This window comes from Trachurus trachurus, assembly GCF_905171665.1.
Source record: "Trachurus trachurus genome assembly, chromosome: 20".
Lineage (NCBI taxonomy): Eukaryota > Metazoa > Chordata > Actinopteri > Carangiformes > Carangidae > Trachurus > Trachurus trachurus.
The window spans coordinates 4,668,301-4,688,820 of NC_139911.1; the positions used below are offsets into that span (position 1 = coordinate 4,668,301).

A 20,520-nucleotide genomic window follows, 5' to 3' on the forward strand; every position below is an offset into this window, starting at 1 on the left:
TCCCCCATTTTCATTCATTCATTCATGTTTTGCCGTTATTATTTCAGGCAGGCGACCAGACAGCCACTGTGCTCACTCTTTGCGCCATGATGGACTTTGATTTGATGCAGGAGACGTGCCAGCTGGCCATCCGGGACGTAGGTGGCCTTGAAGTCCTCATTAACTTGCTGGATACAGATGAAGTCAAATGCAAAGTGAGTAGCTGTGCCAAAGCTGGACCTGGATGGCCTGCAGGCATGAACAGAGCCGGCCGTGTGTGCCAGCCTGTGTTTTAGTTACAGAAACACTCGCACTGGGTAGAGAGAGTGTCCCTCTGAAGACACAGGGTAGCAATTACTCTCCAGTTTGCCTAATGACGTGTGGGGGCGTCTCAAACCTGCTTTTATCATTATTATTTATTATTAGTCGGGTGCTTTATGTTGGCACGGACACAGTTTCCACCAACTAAACTATCATTTATAAACTATCATACTTAACTGTGGATGTTTTTCTGTATGTGTGTGTTTGTGTTTAGATCGGATCACTGAAAATACTGAGAAAGATTAGTCACAACGTGCAGATTCGTCAGACCATCGTTGACATGGGCGGCCTGCAGAACATCGTGAGGATTCTGGACTCGCCGGTGAAGGAGCTCAAGGCCTTAGCCGCCGAGACCATCGCAAACGTGGCCCGGTTCCGCCGGGCGAGGAGAACCGTCAGGCGCTACGGCGGCATAAAGAAACTGGTGAGTTTGAGGAGAGAGAAACGTGATCTCTGTGCTGCCAGCGTGGAGTGCAGCAGAGAAAACTACACACCAGAACCTGATCTTTCTGTTTTTGTGTTATTGAAAAAAAAAAATGTTATCCCTGCAATCCATGATGGTGTCAGCTGTGTTGTTGATTTAGTGCAGGCATTTGGTGCTAAACCACAGACACCTTGGAAGGTTTGAGGAAAAAAAAGAAGGATGGTTTTGTTATGATTATTATTTGTCTTTCACTTAGAGCGTAAAGCACATTTTCAGACTTTGCAGAAGTGTTTCGATGAACAGCGAATCAATCATCCGCCCATGCCCCCCTTTCACCCTGTGGAGCAGATGCCAGACAGTGGCCCATCCACTTTTAAAAAGGGCCCCAGAGACGGTGCTGTGCTAAAAAACAGATAGAATGTCCTTCACATCCTCTGACCTGCATTCATGTTTGTTGACAGAGGGACCTGTGATTAAAGCCTGCATGCCTTGTATATTTTCCTCAGCCCCAAATCGGATGTTCTCATGTGCGAGTCACTCACGTAGGCAGATTAATTTCATGCTATGCTACAAGACCACCTTTGAACTGCGCTGTGGGTAATAGCTTTGCCTACTCCGTCTCACTGGCCAGGAACGATGGATTAGAACACTGAATGATGGCCATAAACCGTCACACTGGGATTTTCAGGCCTAACATTAACATCTATCCTGACAGTTTTCCACTCCTAACATCTCTGGCTTTTTCATCCGTGCAGACTCCGGTGGTAATAGAGTTTTAATTATACCCTTAATCACAGCCAACAACTTGCTATTCCCCTCTTGACACCAAACATTATCACCCCAATCCAGAAAGAGACTTTTCAGAGCTTTAGAATTTATGTCAAGTTCATCAAGTTTGTGTAAATGGTGTGTGTGTGGGAGGTTTTCTGCTGAAACGCATGTGGTCCGCCTGCTCTCTGCACACATGTTAGTTCATGTTTGTGTTTATCCACGTGTGTGTTTGTTTACCTTGTGTCTCTCCAATCAGGTGAAGCTGCTGGACGTGAGCTGGAATTTAGACACGCTGACTCCAAACCAGGAGAGGGACGTAGAGGTGGCCCGCTGCGGCGTCTTGGCGCTGTGGAGCTGCAGCAAGAGCACCAAGAACAAGAAGGCCATCCACAGGGCCGGAGGCACCCCGCTGCTGGGACGACTGCTCAAGTCCCGAGACGAGAACATGCTCATCCCCGTGGTGGGCACCCTGCAGGAGTGTGCCTCAGAGGTGAGGAGGGCGGCCCGGGAAATAAATCCTGCAGCACTGGAGCACATGTGCTGTAATTTAAAGCATTCATGTTTCTGTGGTTCCTCTACAGCCATCAGGCTTTTTAGTTCTTGTGCAAATGGTAGATGAGCTGACAGACGAAATGAATTTCCCTCTGGGGATTAATAAAGTCATTCTTATTCTTATTCTTATTCTTATTCTTATTCTATTGGTGTGTCACTACAGGAAAGCTACAGGATTGCCATTCAGACCGAGGGCATGGTTAAAGACTTGGTCAAGAACCTGAACAGTGACAACGACGAGCTACAAATGCATTGTGCCAGTGCAATCTTCAAGGTGCCTGTTTTCCACACTTTTACACGCTTATGCAGAATGAACCGGAATAATATTTGACAGATTTTTAAGGCCCCTCTCTTTTGCTTTGCAGTGTGCAGAGGACAAGCAAACCCGCGACCTGGTGCGCACATACAACGGTCTGCAGCCACTGGTTTCGCTGCTGGCCAAGGTGAACAACAAGCAGCTCCTGGCCGCCGCCACCGGGGCCATCTGGAAATGTTCCATCAGCGTGGAGAACGTTGCTAAGTATAACTGGACTCGGGGCTCTCACCTTTTTACCTCTCATTAAAACACCCACACACACGCACACACAGAAACACGCCACCGAAGCGAACACAGCAGAGATACAGAAACACATTGTGTCCATATCTTTTCAGATGTATGACTACATGTGTGTAATTAGTGCCGAACAGACGAGTGTGACTTTGACAAATCACTTGCTGCGTGGGAGGACGGCAATCTAATGAGCTTCAGTGTACAGTAGATGGGGGTTAATAGCAATTAGCAATTTTGCCCACATGTGCCCTTAACTGTAGGAAAATAGGATTTCTAAGCTGACGTGGTTATAGAATGTGAATATATATTAATAGCAGCAGAGGATACCGAACACGAGGGCTCAGTCCTCTTGCGTGCATTAGCGTCGTCATGCCATCATCACATATGTTACTTTTATGGGGTCTCGCGTTCATTCATCACCGGCTGTGTAACTTTTTCCATTTGCATGCTGTTGTCATGTCTGCCTTTCTTTTTTTTTTACCACTGTGTCCGTTTGAAGTGATTATTTGCATTAAATGTAAAGTTTTTGTACGGATCCTATTAACTCTGATCTTTTATGCGAGCGTTCGCCGCTAGAATTCTGCCTTTTCCACCGTTAACAAAAGCTGAAGTGAACGTGCTGATTTTATAGACTCCAGTGATATGTTAGTCAGGGCCTGTTAGTCCTGAACCAATCGCAGGCATACTGAAAGAATCAGCCCGGAGAGACGGTGATTTTCTAATGTCAGAAGACGCGGGCTGACAGAGCCTTTAATCATTTGTCATGTAAAGCGGAGGTTTATTTAAGTGTCAGTTAGCTTGGTCCTTTCAGCGGTGACATTTCTGGAAGGGTTCTTGACTTTGCACTGTAGTGTCAGATGATTTTTAAGTCAGTATTTTTTTCCCCTTTAAAATAAATAATGCCCCAAGACTGTGCCCTGGCAGACCCATACATTTCCTCCAGTGCTCCCTTGAAAGAATGATTAAGCTGTGTTTATTTTCTTATTCGGTGTGAGGCTGGGGATATAACATATGAAAACATGCAGTGATTTAATACCTCGGTAACATATTAATCAATTCGAAACCCCTCTCTCTGTCTCACCCTCTGCAGCGTAGCACAGTACGTTACAAGACGTTGTCTTTTAATCATTTTTATGATAAAGGCTGTTTTTGAGGTTTACGGATTTTAGCTGAGGTGAGATTATGTGAAAATGTTTTTCCTCTGACTCAGAAATGCTGTGTAGTTCAAATTGCAGTGGAATTCTAAAAATAACAAGAAAAGCGCTCGGTAGCACACACGCGGATCTTTCTGCACGTCATATTTCATAACTGACAGAATGATATCCTACATTTAAAGTCTAAGTTAAGTCCTCCCAACTGGAACTGAGTGTCTGCTGCCACATTGAGTTAAGCGAGGATTCCTGTGCAGAGGCAGAAGCATGACGATAACATTCCTTCAAAGCAGGATGGACAGATCGCTGTCTATTTAACCCATGTCATGAAGGAAACCCTGATTATTTATCATTATTAACAGAACAGCATGGCCATTACTTAGACGGACAGTTCTTTTTTCATACTAGAAAATTGAACTTTTAAAATGGCTTATTAATAATTTTTTAACAAAAAAAAGAAAAAAAAAGAAAGAACAGTTATAAAAACAACAGCAGTGGCATAGCTAAGGAGCCCTTCTGACTGCAGCTTGGCGTGATGATAAAACAAGTTAACTGCACTGGCCATGAGTAATGTGGCAGCTTAATACACTTGCTGCCAGCACAGGCCTTGTGCCATACGTAATGACTTGTCACACCGCTGCGATGTAAAACAGTTATGCTACCACTGATAATAGCAATAATAGAAATAATTATAATCACATGTGAAGCACATTTAGTGACACTTCATTAACAAACACAAAATATCACAACTCTAAATTTAACATGTCACAGTGGTATGTTAGTGAGCTTCCCCAAAGGGCCGCAATACGAAGTGAGTTCTCATTTTGTGGAGGGTTTTTCTTTCTGTGTGTTATGTTTTTATTTTGTTTTTTTGGACGATGTGGGAAGTTGGGTGTGAATGAAGGTGAAAATTGGCCTCCTCATCAGGAGGAAACCAGCATGATGCACAGCAAATGTTTTTAATGCACACTTGAATGTGTAAGTGGATCTGTTTTTTCGTACTCTCTCGGGCTTATTTGAATCACTTAAAATGTCGAGGTCAGGCAAAAGCTTGGAATGAAGTGACTGAGCCATTACTGTCAAAAAGGAAAGGCTGCTAATGGTGACAGGGTTTTAGGGGCATGCGCTCATTTCAGAATCAATCACAGGCTGAGTGGTGTACCGAAATGAAAATCATTTTGGAATACAGTTTTGCTGCAGCAATAATGGCAGGCAGAGAGTGGATATTTCCCTCTTTTCTTTCATTAAGTACACGGTCAAATGAAACAGACCTCGCTGCCCACTGCAAACAACATGATTTTCTCCTCTTTTATGTGACTGATGAGTAGCGTGGTCTGGACAGTATAGGGGTCGGGGTGTGGGCCGTGGGGGGGGGCACCTCCACTCAAGACAAGTAGCGGCATGTGTTAACCATTTTCATGATTAATGACGCATCAGAATGAGAGATGATCGATGCCCTGAAATATAATTACATTCATAACCTAAAGCATGTTTGTTGAAATACCACATGAGCTTATGTTAGTTGTATCGTTTTACATGACACAGATGAGATACCTGTGCCAAGGTTGCAGCGTGCTGTACTGTATGCACTACCTTTTTGTATAAGTCCTGCTTGGAAACACTGAAACATAATTAATGGATGTATCGATATGTGGTTGCGAGGGGGCCTGTGTGTACGGAGGTGTTACAGACACAGAAATGCTGTAAAACGCCTTGACAAAGGAGCGAGTGAACAACTTTGCAATGGAAAGTCGCAGCTGCCAAGTCTCGGACTCTTATTTGCCAGAGCAGTAATGTTTAGGGTCAAGATTGTGGGGTTTGCTTCCAATTACTGACTACCCCTCCATCTTACCTCTGTTCCAGTCCTATGATGAGCAGACCATAATTGTCCCTCCAAATGATACTTCTCCTTCTCCTTGCCTCGCAAAACTCCCGTGCTCACCCAAGTTATTCACGGCTCGGCCTGTTCTGTGTCAGACACATCGAGCTGTCTGTTAAACTTCAGGTTAATCGAGCGTCTCTCTCTCTCTCTCTCTCCTGCTCCCTGAAGTGTTTTACTCTCACTTGGGCCGGCCTGTAACAACCCTGGTTAGTCAGTCAGTATTTAAGCTTTCTGCACTCTTGGTTGAACGTGTGACTAGTGCTAGATGAATGGGGAGAGGAAAAGGCAGACAATCAATCATAGAAATCTGCTGCACAGAAGCCTCACTGTGGTTCCTGTGTCTTCTGACAGGCCTTAATAAGCTTCCAGTTGTGCGGAGCCCAGTGTTTGCAGTAGGAGCCGCTTCAGGCAGCTTCGTGTAACGCTACTCCTGCCATCACGTAATTACTTGAGTTGGGACTGGCTTAACAAAAATAGACATGACTTACCATTCATTTATCAAAAGTTATGTCTGTTATTACAAGATAATTCTACTGTAGTCAACTGCAGATGACACTTCAGTGATGGCATAGGAAAACCATTGTTTTTCTTTATGGTGAATTTCACTGAAGTTAACTTTGGCAGCTTCTCTGTTCATTAGCAGTGTTTTCACTTGCAAGAATAGGCTGTCTGTCGGTGGACCCTGACCAAAACCAAATGACCTTGGCCATCTACAATAGCTTACGGACCATGATGCCAGCAACCGTAACTGTGAATAAAAACAGTCGTAGAACTTAACTGTACATCAGAGGTTTGTTGAGGTTTTTTTCGACCGCGTTATATCCCTTTTAAATGTTTACTATAGTTTACCACTCTATAGCGCTGGCAAACAAGGCAAAATCATGGCAAAAGAGGGAGGGAGAGCTTCCAAGCCACAGCAAAGCTTCAGTTGTGCACAAGTACGTACAAGGGACAACTGTGAGCAGTCGTGGGAAAACTGCTCGCACCGCTGGGACACAGTGAGACATCTGTGCCCCTGAGGCTGAGAGCTCCATAACTGCTACCTGCCACTGACGCTGCTGATAGCATTAGTGCTGCGGCTCCAGCTGTGGCAGCGTTGGTCTGTCAGTCTGTTTGTCTGTCTGCAAGTGACATGAACTCTGGCACTGAGTCTGATACAGTATAGACTTTCATGGTTCCCAGGTGATGCATCCTAAAGAGTCTGGGGACTGTGGTTCTCTCTAGTGCCACCACACGGTCAGATTTATAAAATGCATTCAGTACATATGACAGCTACATCAGCATGTTCAACCTTTTCTTGTTTTCTATAAATTAATCAATGTGAAGTGATTAAAGAGGAACTATGCAAATCCGGTTGCTTTTCAGCTGTCTTGCTGACCCTCATCCTGGCCATGTGCATTTGTTTACAACAAAGCCGTCGAGAAATCAATCAATAGAGTGGAACATAACGTTATATATGATACACAATGTTACAACGTGCTTATTTAGTCTTATCTGTCATAAACAAGAGATTACGAGGCGCATTTCTGTGGCGGTGCTGCAGAGCTGGGACACTGGGTCAGAGGCTCTGATCTTACAAGGTTTGTTTTCAACCAAGAGACAGGTGGAAGAGCCTCCGTTCTCCCTGGAACAATTTACAAGTCATTTATTAAACCATCACAGTTACTCCAAAGTCTAATTAAGATAAAAATGTAGCAAAATTAAGCTACAAATCCTGCATTGTTCCTCTTTAATTATTCTGACCTCTGCTTCTGTTCCTTCTCTCTCCACTCTTGGAAGGTTTCAGAAGTCCAAAGCCCTAGAGACCCTGGTCCGCCTGCTCAACGACCAGCCTGAGGAGGTGCTGGTGAATGTGGTGGGCGCCCTGGGAGAGTTCGCCCAGATAGCTGAGGGCAAGTCCATCATCAACAAGTGTGGAGGCATCAAGACGCTGGTTAACCTGCTGGTTGGAACAAACGAGGCATGTTCAACCTCCTCAGCCCTGTCACATTTAAAGGGATAGTTCAATATTTTTGGCAAATTCGCCCATTGCCATAATCCCTATAGTCATAGGAGTAGATTCATTACCTTTTGATTGTTGAAGTATCCCTTTAACAGATGAGTTTATGATTGTGTGTCTTTTTTATTTTCATGTCGTTTGCGCAGGCGCTGCTGGTGAATGTAACGAGGGCGGTGGGTGCCTGTGCCACAGACAAGGATAACATGGCGTAGGTTTCTGTCTCTCTCTCTCTCTCTCCCACTACGTCCAACCAGCCAACACACTTTGGTTTACACAAGGCAAACGGCCCCATGTGAGGTGTCTCTTAAAATGCGATTAGTGGCCTACTCACTGTCATTACTGAATTAGCTCTAAACACATATTCTTGGCCATGTCTTGATGTCATATGTTTTGACAAGGGAATGACACCAACTGCTGTACTATTAACCTGTCATGAGCTGATGCTCGGAGAAATCTATGTTCTTTTAATTTGTAATTACGCAGGTAGGCTCCTCTTTCATCCTCCGGCTTAATGGCAGATTTTAAAGGCTTTGTTTATTGTACCTGCTGTGTTAAATATGGTTGTGGTTTAATTCCCAGTGTTTTACTATAGCTTTGCGGTCACTGTCGAGACTCGAGCTGGTCAGATGAACATACCTAAAGCCCTGCCCTGTCCAAGACTACATGGCTGGGAAAACACAGTGAACCACAGTGCAGAGCAGGCTTTGTTCTGTGTTCGTTTAACCTCACCCTCGACAATACTGCACAACACTGTGCCTTCCATCTGCTTTTACAAGGCTGTTATGGAATACAAGACCATTCTTAATTAGCACTGGACACAAATACAGCTTAATGTCTGAATTCACACTGCTAGTTAGCTGTTAATGCTATCATATGAGCCCTATTACATTTGTTTGTGGGCAAGAAAACAAGGGGTTGAATAAAAAGTGAAGCATGTCAAAATAAAGCCACCAACTGTGGTAAACTTCACACAAGAGGAGAAGTGTTTCAGACTGGTTCAACATGTTCTCTGTGTTTTCTCACGGTATATTATATGTATATATATTTGGACCGGACCTTGTAATCTTTTCTCTCTTTACACTAAAGTTTAGATTTCAATGGCCGCTTGTGGTGATGGCTTATTCTGGGACATGAACAGTGTGTGTACAGAAGTTTGCTGAGCAATGAACACCACTTTCCTTTGATTGTTTCATGCTCCAACCCAATGTGGCCAGAGCTGTTTTTCAGATTCCCAGTGTTTTGACGGTGCTTGGTTAGCTGACAAATATCACGCTGATGAATTCACAATACCATGCTACAGCTACAGCCTTCCTGTCAGTTAACATGACTTCATTTTTAACCAACAAAAACCTTTTTTTCTTCTTCTTTTTTTTCTCAAATACCACCCTCTGTTGATCAGGGCAATCATTCCCTCATCATCATACTGATTCAGGTCATCCATAACTACTGAAAGCCCAGAAACAAGCACTGATCACTTTCAAGTTTTCCATGAAATACTCATATGTTTGTTTTTATTCTCAACCAGTAGGCAATGTGTGGTTAATGACATAACACTTCCCCCGATGAATCCCCGTGTATCTACAAGAGTGAACACACGTTGTCTAATGCCTCCAGGGTTTGTGGTCTCCTCCTCTAATCCATCACTGTCAGCTGCAACTTCATTGCTAATCTGTTTCATACCTGCTTCATGCTAAGATGGAGCTGTTTTGGCGGATGATATGACGCTTCACTTTTGTTTTTGGTCCGGATTTAAGAGGCCCCGCGCACTGGAATCTGATGTTATGATCCCTCTAGACTGATTTATGTGCAAACGGAAGACAGATGGCGCAGGGGACGTCCCTGATGAGTGTTCGCTCGTTGCCAGTCACGGAGATACTGTGATTAGGGAGTGTTTAAGTAATTATGACAGCATTCAATGTCGGCCTTGTTGGTGGAAGCACACATGGGGAACACGTTACATGTTATTTATACCAGACAACGGGTGCACTGTGGCGTAATTCTTTGGGTTCCCAGACCCTGACTGCAGTTTTGACTACAGTCATGTATACAGCATGAAATACAGCTCATGCTTAAGTAAACTTCACTCAGACTCTATGAAATACAGAGCGACCTGTCTCTGGCTCTGTTTGATTTGGAAAGAGGTCCTCTTTTTGGCTCTGGTTGAAAAACAAGCCACCAACATAAAGTGTAAGTTTGTCTCACTTGCTATTTATAGATCCATGTATGAAGCACTATACGCAGATGTATGCACGTTAACCTCTGGCCCGAGCATCGCCGAGCTCTTTCCCCGTGGAGAGCGATTTGAGCGAGCAGACGGTGGGTGGGTTTATAGACCTGGAGAGGAAATGAGCAGGACTGAAGTTGTGATGAAAAGACATTGTTGAAATCGATCGATGCTTTGAACCTGCTTGGCTCTTGTTGTGTTGAGCTGCTGCTGCACAGACGAAGAAGAAAAAATAAATCACGCGTCCTAATCCCTCAATTTTGAAGGCTCTTAATAAAACCTCAACCTAATGTTTTTTTTTGGTTTTGTTTAATCTTTGTTTGATTGTTCCTTTCCCTCCTGTCTCACACCTGTTTTCTGTCTCTCTCCCTCTCTCTCTCTCTGCAGAATCATTGACCAGCTTGATGGAGTCCGTTTGGTTTGGTCTTTATTGAAAAACCCCAGTCCAGAGGTCCAGTCCAGTGCTGCGTGGGCCCTGTGTCCATGCATTGAGAATGCAAAGGTACCGGTCCAGTTTGGATCATTTCCTCCCTCTATATGAATTAACATAGATGTGTCTTCCTCTTCTTCTTCAGTCCGGTATCTGTGCCAGACCAGCCATTAGCAATTATGTGGGACAGAATTTTCCAAATCGAGCCCCTCGTCCACATCACATCCTCGGTTGTTTGCCGCTGTCAATCTCACCTCGCTGGCTCTCCTGCAGCAGCATGTTGGCCGCTGCCCCGCTCCTCCTCTCCAACATCCCTCTCTTCCTCAGCTGCTCTCCCTTCCCTCCCCTGACCATCTCCTCCCTCTCTGCAGCCGCAGCACAGCTATGGCCTGGAAATATTCAAAACCAATCAGTTGGATAGATAGCACACTGGTTGGACAGTTCGGCTCTCCCCTGTGTTTTCTTAAGTTTCTTTGTGCTCTCTTTTGCCAATAGCTCTGGTAGAGATTGTCTTTGTGCTTCTTCAGGACAAGCTCTTCTGAGTCTGAAAATATTTTTCAATATTCATGCGGATTGAGGGAGCAAACACTCAGCTTCTGAGTCAAAATTCATTTTTTTTTCTAAATTAAATGAATGCTATCCACTTGCACAAGCAGTTGATCTTGACCGGCAGCCATTGTAGCTGTCTGCTTCACATTCACTTTTCAGATGTTATTATTTATACATGAAAATGCGTATAAATTATATTGTCAGGCATATAAGTCAGTAAGAACATTCTCATACTTGATCCCACTGAAGGGAAAACCATAGACCTTTGCATGACCTTTGTATTTACTTGGGCAGGGGTCATGTGTGCACCCCCCGACTCCCCCTGATGGTGGTCCTGGTCTGTGCAAGTGAAACCCACCAAAGGCACACAGACGGTCTGGAAAATCAAAGAGTGGTGCAGAGTTCGTGTTGTTTCAGAATAAAGGGTTATCCCGCTCACAAAACAGAAGCCTTCTTATATCACCATGCTTGTCTCTTAAGCTTTTCCTCCAGCCTGCCGCTGCTGGGAGGTGAGCCGGGGCAGGCCTGTGTTAGAGGAGGCTTACATGAACCTCGGGCTAATATGAAGCAGAGAAGCCTCCTTGGCACACTGGGATCGGCGAATTGGGAAGAACGCAGAGAGAAAGACTGAGTAATATCCTGTGGCATGGCTTTTGATTTCCCAGTTGAAAATCTTCTCTCAACATGCTACTAGTTAGAGAGGCACACAATCCAGGCATGGAGCGCTGGGTAGCCCATGGTTCCTGTGATCCCACCCCTCTAATGAAAACACTGCACAAGTGGCTTCAGAAAGCCACAACATGCCTCTTATATAATTTTAGATACAACTATGCGTAGAATGAAATGGTGTCGGCCCATAAACTTGGCACATGTTTCCATTATATAAAAAGAAGAAAAAACTCCACTTGTTTTTGCAAATCATTATACATTGGTCACGGTCACTATTTCTGCATAAGTAAACAGTTACATAAAACTCTTTGTCTCTGCGGAGGGAGCAGTGTGAGGTCTGACGTATGTCCTCAAGCCATGTCACTTGGTGCTGAAGAAACGAGGGGGTTTGGTTTCATTTAGCAACAAGCCTGACATTGTTATAGGTGCAATGCTGAGTTAGTGGAGTCTTGTATTATGAATGTCTTCATGCCATCATCACAGGTCTCCTACTATTACCCTCCAACTCTAATTTCAGTTACACATCAGCAGATCTTTGATCTCCTGGGCGCTTGTATCATTTCCAGCTACAAACGTAATGTTGTTCTATTAGATTATCGCTGTGATTAAGGTAAACAGCTTGTCAGTGGGACAATCTGGCTAAGTTTAAACATATATTGGGTCCAGGCAGGTGTCTTGGGGGCGAGGAGTTTTTTTTTTTTTGTGCTGGCTGGAATTTCTCTGGCCCAGAAGTGTAGCAAAAATGATGCATGGCAACCATATGGAGGGAGAAGGGGGACTGCAGACCCACTAGTGAGCGCTAACAAAGTTTGACAATGTTTGTCTGGACGTCAGTGTGCCAATTTTGTGGGAAATTCATGAACATGCTTTTTGGGTGATTTTTCTGAGACAGGGGCAACGACAAGAGCTAAATAGTGCTCTTTGCCCATCGAGTGGAGGAACCCGATACAGCTGCTTCGGTGCAGTCGTTATTTAGATAAAAACCCCCATGTGGTTCCAGTTAGCAGTTCCATAGTGGATTTATGAAAGAGCTGTGGTATAAATGCATCTGGTGGATGCTCCGTACAGTTGTGCTGCCTCTCCACACAGACAGACGCTCGCAGATCAGCGACTTCGACTCGCTCAGCAGCACCAAACAAGTCGACTTAGCAGTGAATCATTCAATTATCGTTGTTCTCCAATCAAGGAAACACAACCCTCTCAGTCACACGTAATGGGGTGTATCATTAATTTGCCTGGATGCAGAGGCACATTGAGATGCTTGATTTATTTTTCCTTTACATAGTAGCCATGTATGTTATAGAAGCCTGATTGCTCCGGAGAAAAGGGTCAGGGCACGCTTCTGCCATTCAGAGCTTGGCCCTGCTCCCCTCGGCACTGAGATCACGCACACCAGATAATGTGTTTTCTATTTCATTTCATCCTGAGTAAGAGGAGGGGAGAGAGAGAGAGAAGGGATAGCGAGAAAGACCTTTCCGTGTGCAGCCTCATAATGCTGTGGTTTTCGGATCTGGGGGCCCGTCCAGGCCATGAAAGAGATTCTGGCTAGTCTATCGCAGCTGGTGGCTTGAGAGAGCTTCCTCTGTCGCAGGGACTCCCGGCCAGCCGTCATCAGTATTCCTGAGGAAGGGCTTCCTGTGTGTCGGGGGGTCAGCTCCTGGCCCCGGCACACACACACACACACCCCAGCCCGTGCCCCCCCCAAACCCCCAGCCCTGCACTGCCCGCATGGCTCATCCTCTGGCACAGCATCACAGGGCCCATACACCGCAACCCTGACCTGATCTCAGCTGTGAGCTCTCTGTTATAGAGGAGAACACAGCAGTACATCACACTCCCCCAAAGTAGCTGAACACTAAACCTGTAAATCAGCTGCTCTCGCTTTTTTTTTTTTTTTTTTTCCCATTCAGTGCAGCATTGATGAAATCCCATAATTTGTACATCGAAGAACAACTGTTCAGTGCACATAATAAATTCTGTGATCGCTGCGCCCACTCCACAGTACTGCGGCATTCATCAGCTCTTGACAAGTAGATTGATGTCGAAATGAACTCAAATTAAGCATGCTTTGTGATTTCCATCCAGAGATCCATAATTGTATGCTTTTTTTGGGGGGGTGCAGAATTTCAGTTCTATTTTCAAAGCACTGAACATTACAGGCTCAGCCACCTTCATGTATTCTTCTGCGGCGGCCGATACGGTGAGTTGTGATTTTAAACAGTGGCCTGTTGTGCCAAGCCATGCTAAAGCCGGTGTCTCCGCCAGCTCTTCCGCTGTGGTTCCCTGTGCGCTCCCTAACAGCCTCTCGGTTTTGGTAGGCATTGCCCCATAAGTGGCCCGGAGTCTCTGTGGTACCAGCTGGTGCCATGAATACAAACCATGAAACGTCGAGTCTACACACTGTGTCAGCCCGGGGCGAAAGGTTTAAATGTCACTGCTAAGCTTTAAATGCTACGTTTCGTCCTCATTATGACATGGTGGGGTGAGAGCAGAGGTTGACGAACATGTCGGATTTATTGCGCGATCACGAAGAATTCAAAACACAGCTGTGAGGGTGTTTTGAGTTTGGGAAAGCTAAACATAGCTCCTCGGCTCGGTTTTCACTAATGAGACAATGATTGTTGCCTGAGCTGATGAGGATAGTTTGTTTGTACTTATTTAGAATCCTTTGTTTTGTCTCCCTCGCTTAAATGCCTCCTCTTTTTCCTCATCACCACCTCATTACACCACCTCCCTCCTCAGCAGCTAATAGGAGTCTCTTTGACTGCAGGATGCAGGGGAAATGGTGCGCTCCCTTGTCGGTGGATTGGGGCTGATTATTGATTTACTGAAGTCAACAAACATCGAGGTCCTGGCGAGCATTTGCGCCGCCATCGCCAAAATAGCCAAAGACAAGGAGAACCTGGCAGTGCTCACTGATTATGGGGTTGTCCCACTCCTGGCCAAGTTGACTAACACAGTAAGTACACCTCATCGCTGGAAACAAACAAGGTTGTACTATTCGGGAACACTGCGGTTATTGTCAATATACAAAGAAACTGTCTTTACGGTGTATTTTTAGTTGGCGTTGTCTAACTCAACGGAGCATAAATGCAACTAATGAGAAGAACGCTGGTAGATTTTGCCAGGAGTCTCTTACTGAGCTCGTTCTCTGCATAGTAAAGACTGTTCTCCTCTCCACAGACCGATGACCGGCTGCGTCGGCACCTCGCTGAGGCCGTCAGCCAGTGCTGCATGTGGGGCAGCAACAGGGCGGCCTTCGGTGAAGCCGGTGCCGTGGCCCCTCTGGTGCGCTACCTCAGGTCCAAGGACGGCGCCGTCCACCAGAGCACGGCCATGGCCCTGTATCAGCTGTCCAAGGATCCAAACAACTGCATCACCATGCACGCCAGAGGAGTGGTCAAGGTCAGTTTTTAGAGCCTTTGTAGCAGGATATCTGACTCCTCACTCATTTTTCTTTATAGATAATTAACACAGCGGTTATTTATCTAGTTTAGTCGGCGCTTTGGAGACTAAATCCGGCATAATTACATTGAGGAAAATGTGCCTTGGCCTCCCACCACCCTTGTTTTAGCAATGTGCGAAAAACACTAAGTAATAAACTTTGAAAAGCTGTGACTATTTTCAGAGCCTTTGACCGATGGAGCAGAAACAAAGTGGGTTTTATTCGGCGGCGGAAACATGACTCCACTTTCTAGCCGTCATGGGAATTCAGAAAAGCAAACAGCTCAGTGTGTGCGAAGTGCCATTTCTCCAGTAGACCCTAGATGCCATTACAGCACAAGTCAAAGGGCTGTAGCTGGGGGTAACTGTTGCTAAGGGCTGTTCCTGGACATCAGGGCAGAATGCGGCAGCGATATGGTGCAGGCCAAGGAGTTTAGTCAGAGCTGTTCGAGGCAAAAAGAGAACAATGTTTTTTTATAGTCCATTTTTCCCCCCCCTCCTTCTCTGTAAGGCCACATCCGCCAGCGCTCTTCATCATGGCAGTTGTGCGGTGGTGCACTTACAAGAAGAAACAAGCATTGTTTTGCCTTTCCATGCTCAGCTCCAGAGACTGTTTATGTTTGTCTCTGCTGACAGTGACGTAGAGATTTTATGTTAAGATTACCCCGTAACTGATGTCTTGTCACAGATGGTAACATGCCCATATTTCAGCATTTTTTTGGGGAGGGGGTAAACATTGCTATCATGCTGTAATTCAATCAAAGTTTCACATACAAAGACTTTCACATGAGAAATCTTTTTGTGGCCGCAGTGACTTTAAACCCCTTTTTTTCCCCCTAAATAACAACTGCAATATAAATTATGAAGTGGTTATGCTATTGCAGCCAGATATTTTTTTCCCATGTTCATTAAATGGTATACTTTAGCTTGATCTGCTGTTACAGTGTATGTGGTTCAACACTAGCCATAATTGGTAGCTGGACTGAACATTGGGTGTTCCGAAAGAGTTATGTCCAATTTGCAAAAGTCGTTAAGCTGAGTGCTTTTTGTAGTTTGAGCCACGACAAAAACTGGACAAGTCCTCTTTCTTGCTCACAGTTAGTGTGTGCGTGCATATGTGTGTTTCTATATTTGAAATTCTAGTGTGAGTTTGTGTGTGACTTAGGGTGTGTGTGTGTGCGTGTGTGCACAAAACATACCACCCTTTTTAATCTGTCTCTGTGTTTGCCCTTATTAATGTACCAGTTAAGAGTTGCAACACTACTCCATAATGTATTTTTGGACTTTTAAAGAGCTTAATTGCCAAAGGCCACGTAACTGCACCAGCATTGCATTTGTTCCTAATCTCAGACATGGAAACACAACACAGGCAGCCTCATTGTTCAGTCTGGCCTCCGTCTCAGCCAGTCTGGTCGGGGGAGGCTGATACTTACCTGCATGACCCCGGAGGAAACATTTCCAGTGTGGGGAGAGCTTGCTTGTCTATCTCCAGCTCTCTCAGTCTGTGATATACAGCTTGCTGGTGGAGAGAATGTGTTAAAACAATATGTCCATTAGTTTTGAGTGGATCGGAGAGAGAGGGTTTATCGATATAGCACCCTGTGTCTAATTTATGGTCCTGTGTGAGTTTTTGAGCTCCCCTCGTATTATTACAAGCGTATTTTAAAAAGTGTTTCTGTGCCGTAGAGAAGCTCTAAAAACACGCTCACCCACGTGTAGTATACGGTTTCGAAACGAGCAAAGGTCTCTCCGACTCTAAAGCAGCTTTAAAAAACTTACCTTCCTCTCCCTAGCATACATAATGGTGTGTAGACCCGCGCACCGAGATTCACGGGGGAAATTAAGAATCGAAAAAGAAAGTATTTCACACTGGAAAACACATTAGTGACCTGTATTAGTGTTTTTACTCCGCCTCAACCAAAACATTCAAATTGTGTCCGCTCAGTTATTTAGTTTCAATGCAACGAGCATTTAACATCTTAAAAAAAACCCCAAAAAAACCTGTTTAAATTCATGTTTGGATAGAAACCTGTGGAATGCGTTGGATCGTATCAGGCCTTGTTCAAGAAAAGTGACCCAGGTGCTCGCTCTCACAGGAAACACATACCGGGGAAAAGAGCGTTTTAGTTTTGGAGATGAATTGCTCTGGACATTTGATTTGACATCCCCTCTCGGTATCTCGCAGTTTTATACGGATGCGCTTCATTTTGTGTCATGTACAAAATCAACATTCCTTCCCCCTGCGCTTTACGTTGCTTCCAAAGGACTGGAGATTGTTTGCTGAAACCATAAATCCTTGTAGACAGCTTCAGCCAGCTATTTGTATTAAAGAGGCTCTTTCATAAGAAAAGCTTTGTGAAGTAAATTGATGAAAATTACAAAATGCGGATGGTAATTATTGGTAATTTTCAACCTCGGGTATTCCAGAGCGTGGCTTTTGCCAGGTCCTGGTATGTATTTTGGGCCTTAACTAATCTAAATGAGAAAAACGTTTGCACTTTTGTTGCCATGAGCACACTTCTCCTCCGGCACGGTTACTGTTTGTTTTAATTTTTTTTTTTTTTTTCATTCCCCCCTTCCACTTACATGCTCAGACTGCAGGAGTGAAAGTGTGCAGCGAGGCTGTGGGGGGCAGCAATTACACAAACGTTAAGGGAGGGAGTGAAAACCAAGCAGAGCATCACAGGTTTACTTTTGAAGTTTCCTCTGGGTTTGTGTGAAACATGACTTCAGGTTGTGGGTGTGGTGAGCAGATGATACAGGCGCTGTGTGTTGCCTGCTCTGTTATGACTACCATGTTGTTGAGATCCATGTGAGCGTAATGTTTTAGAGTCTCTGACTTAAGCCTCTCAGCCTCACGCCCACACCAGAAACGCCAAGCCGTATCCTTCAGGTTGAACAGGCTCAGGCTCAGGCTTCAGACGTTCAAACTTTCCCCCCCTCTGAAAGTCACTGATTTGAGAGCTGCCCTCCCTTCTTTTCCTCTTCCTCTTCAGAGACACAGAAAAGCAGCTTAACAGTCTCTGGCTCGCTGGAGGCTGCAGGGAATGTTGTTTACCTTGACTTCCCTCACCAACTTCCCCTCGGCCCAGCTAAACACTGCTGTCTGTTTGTGCAGTTTGCCTCCACGCCGGAGTCTAAAACATGGGAATGCTGGGAAAAAAGGGGGCAGTGGGCTGATGGAGCCGTAATGGCTGTCAGAAACTGGGCGCAGGGGGAATTTCAGGCCGAGCTCCTGCAGGCTGAAGCGGTCCAACTGAGCGCACTTAACACCATGACACCTCCGCGTGCGATAGGACGTGTGTGTGTACACATGCAACAATATGTGCAGCCCTCCCAGACTGCACGCCCCCCCCCCCCTCCTCCCTGAGCTGGGGAGAGGAGGGGATGAGGGGGGCCGGCTTGTTCCCCGGCTCCCTTCTTGGAGGTCAAGACTCACTGGAGCTCTCTGAAGTGCAAAAACCTCAAAAACTCACGATCCAGTTTTCAAACGTGGGGCAAGTGTTCATGTTACCACAGTCAGGGAATATCTAACAAGTGGCGTATTATATTCTCAGAGCTCCCAGCTGGGAGGGAAGGAGCAGGCCAGAGAAAAAAAAAAGGGCAGCAAAGAGAGACACGCTTATCTTAGCCTAGCTGTGCGCTTCGGGAGACCTTATTTGGCGACGTCTGAATAACATGCTATGAGGTTGGCAAAAATGCTGCCTCTGGCACTTCTCAGGCATCCTCTCTTTTCACAAAAGAGACTTGTCTAGTGAGCTGCATGTTTTCTGGAGCCTGTGGATGTGAGTTTGCTTTTGGAGGTGTTTTGGATGCTATTTAAAAACCATATAAAACCTGAGGGCAAATGTTTCGCATAAACTCCTCAACACTGGTGCATTGAGATGAGCTGACATCTTGGACCGCCGTTTGCCTCTCCCCACAAAATGATGTGATTATAATCAGCGGGAAGGATTTATACTGTAGGTCCGCGCTGCTTCTTGTGCCCGAACACAAGCTGGCTCACCTCATCTTTCATCTGCTTTCCTTCCACTGTTTATCTTTGTGCTTGAAAATCCTGGGAATGTCTTCTCGCTGGCTGTTTGGCTGTTTGCTAACCACACAAATGTGCAAGGCGATGTTTTAAGCTCACATGTAACACGGAGAAGGGGGTCGGGGTCATCCTCAGCTCCGCTTTGCTTCCGACGTGCGTTATGAGCACGAGCGGTTGGAGGGAAAACACGATCAGCTGGACGGAGATCAGGAAATGTCTGCGCTCGAAAATATTATTGAAGATGATTACTCAAGTTGACAGTGGCATTTCACCTTTGTGAGACAGACAAAGGAATCCCATCACTTCCTATGTTGACATGTGGAACCAACACTGAACAGGATGAGAGTTTTAAATAAGGAGGCGAGACGAGACAGAAATTGAGAAAATGGACTTTAGCCAAAAGTTTCTCTGCTGCCTCAAAACTAAACCTGAATTAATGGAAAGATGTAAGTTTTAAAGAGAAAAGACATGTTAGGTATTGGCATCTTGTGTTGCTCATAAAGGTTAACAGGGATGTGACACATTACTGCACCAGGGAAACTGTCCAGATGGTCAAACAGCACTTGTAAACCTCCTCATTGTTTTTTCCAAATCTCCTCTCCTTTAGTTGGCTCAGACGTCTGAGCTGTTACTGTTTCTACCAAGGCTTCATTACGTGTAGGAGCAGAGAGTCCTTGTGTGCTTAGCTGAAGGATGTAATGTTGTTGTTGCTTCATTATGGACGTAAACAAGACTCTCCGAAATAATTGAAAGTGTGGCTTGGGAAACCTCAAGTGGCACACCATTGTGATTTGAGCCCACAGCACACATTGAACAAATTTAGATTCATCCCTTGCACCAGAGTATTTATGCTTACATTTACTTTTATTTTTGATTCAGCCCCAAAACCGCCCACAAACATAATGTAGTGATTTTGCTGCAGATAAAACAGGAAAAAAAAGCTCAGTCCTAAAAAACACATGCCACTCAGTGGTATTCCATATAGTGTGTTCCCGTTTGCTCAGTTTTACATAATACACAACTCTTTGAACGTACGCAAATCTTAAAATGTTCAATTTTTATGTAACCAAAAAATAAACTTTCCAAAGCTAGAGATTTTTTGGAAAGCAAAAAACCTTGTTCTGCAATAAGATCTAACGAGATCCATTACACAAGCCACTAATAGTCGGATATAATCTGACCTTTGGAGCGGCGGAAAGGCTGTCGAGTGGTGTGGTTCATGCTCAGGTTTTTAATGTCGAGCCTGCCCCGCACGACTTTCATCTGAACAAACTTACAGAAGCATGTGTGCTCGCAGCTGTAACCCCTTTGCTGAGGCATGGTTTGCAAGTAGGACACACACACAATGAATACACACATGCACACACACAGAGGGACACGTGCCAGTGCAGCTTGAAATTGTCACCGCACAGCCACCGTGTGTCTTTTGCAGCCCTAACCGGTGGTAGGGTGCAGCAGCAGCCGCCGGTGCTGACATGGCAACATGCACGGCGGCCACTGCTGAGGTGTTGAAGGTGTATCAGAATCATTTATTTTAGGAAT

The 20,520-nt window shown here is 45.1% G+C and overlaps 1 protein-coding gene across 1 annotated transcript in view; it reads left to right on the top strand.

The window, feature by feature from the left end:
• Positions 1–86: 86 nt before the first annotated feature.
• LOC311003777 (outer dynein arm-docking complex subunit 2-like) overlaps positions 87–20,520 on the top strand; it is a gene marked incomplete at both ends in the record, with an annotated part of 57,733 nt that continues 37,299 nt past the window's right edge. The window contains 10 exons of the mRNA XM_083995631.1: positions 87–194; positions 515–724; positions 1,752–1,985; positions 2,211–2,321; positions 2,413–2,567; positions 7,410–7,590; positions 7,776–7,837; positions 10,241–10,355; positions 14,272–14,460; positions 14,685–14,910. Of these exons, the coding sequence (XP_083851757.1) occupies positions 87–194; positions 515–724; positions 1,752–1,985; positions 2,211–2,321; positions 2,413–2,567; positions 7,410–7,590; positions 7,776–7,837; positions 10,241–10,355; positions 14,272–14,460; positions 14,685–14,910 (1,591 nt within the window). The remainder of the gene's footprint in view (positions 195–514; positions 725–1,751; positions 1,986–2,210; positions 2,322–2,412; positions 2,568–7,409; positions 7,591–7,775; positions 7,838–10,240; positions 10,356–14,271; positions 14,461–14,684; positions 14,911–20,520) is intronic.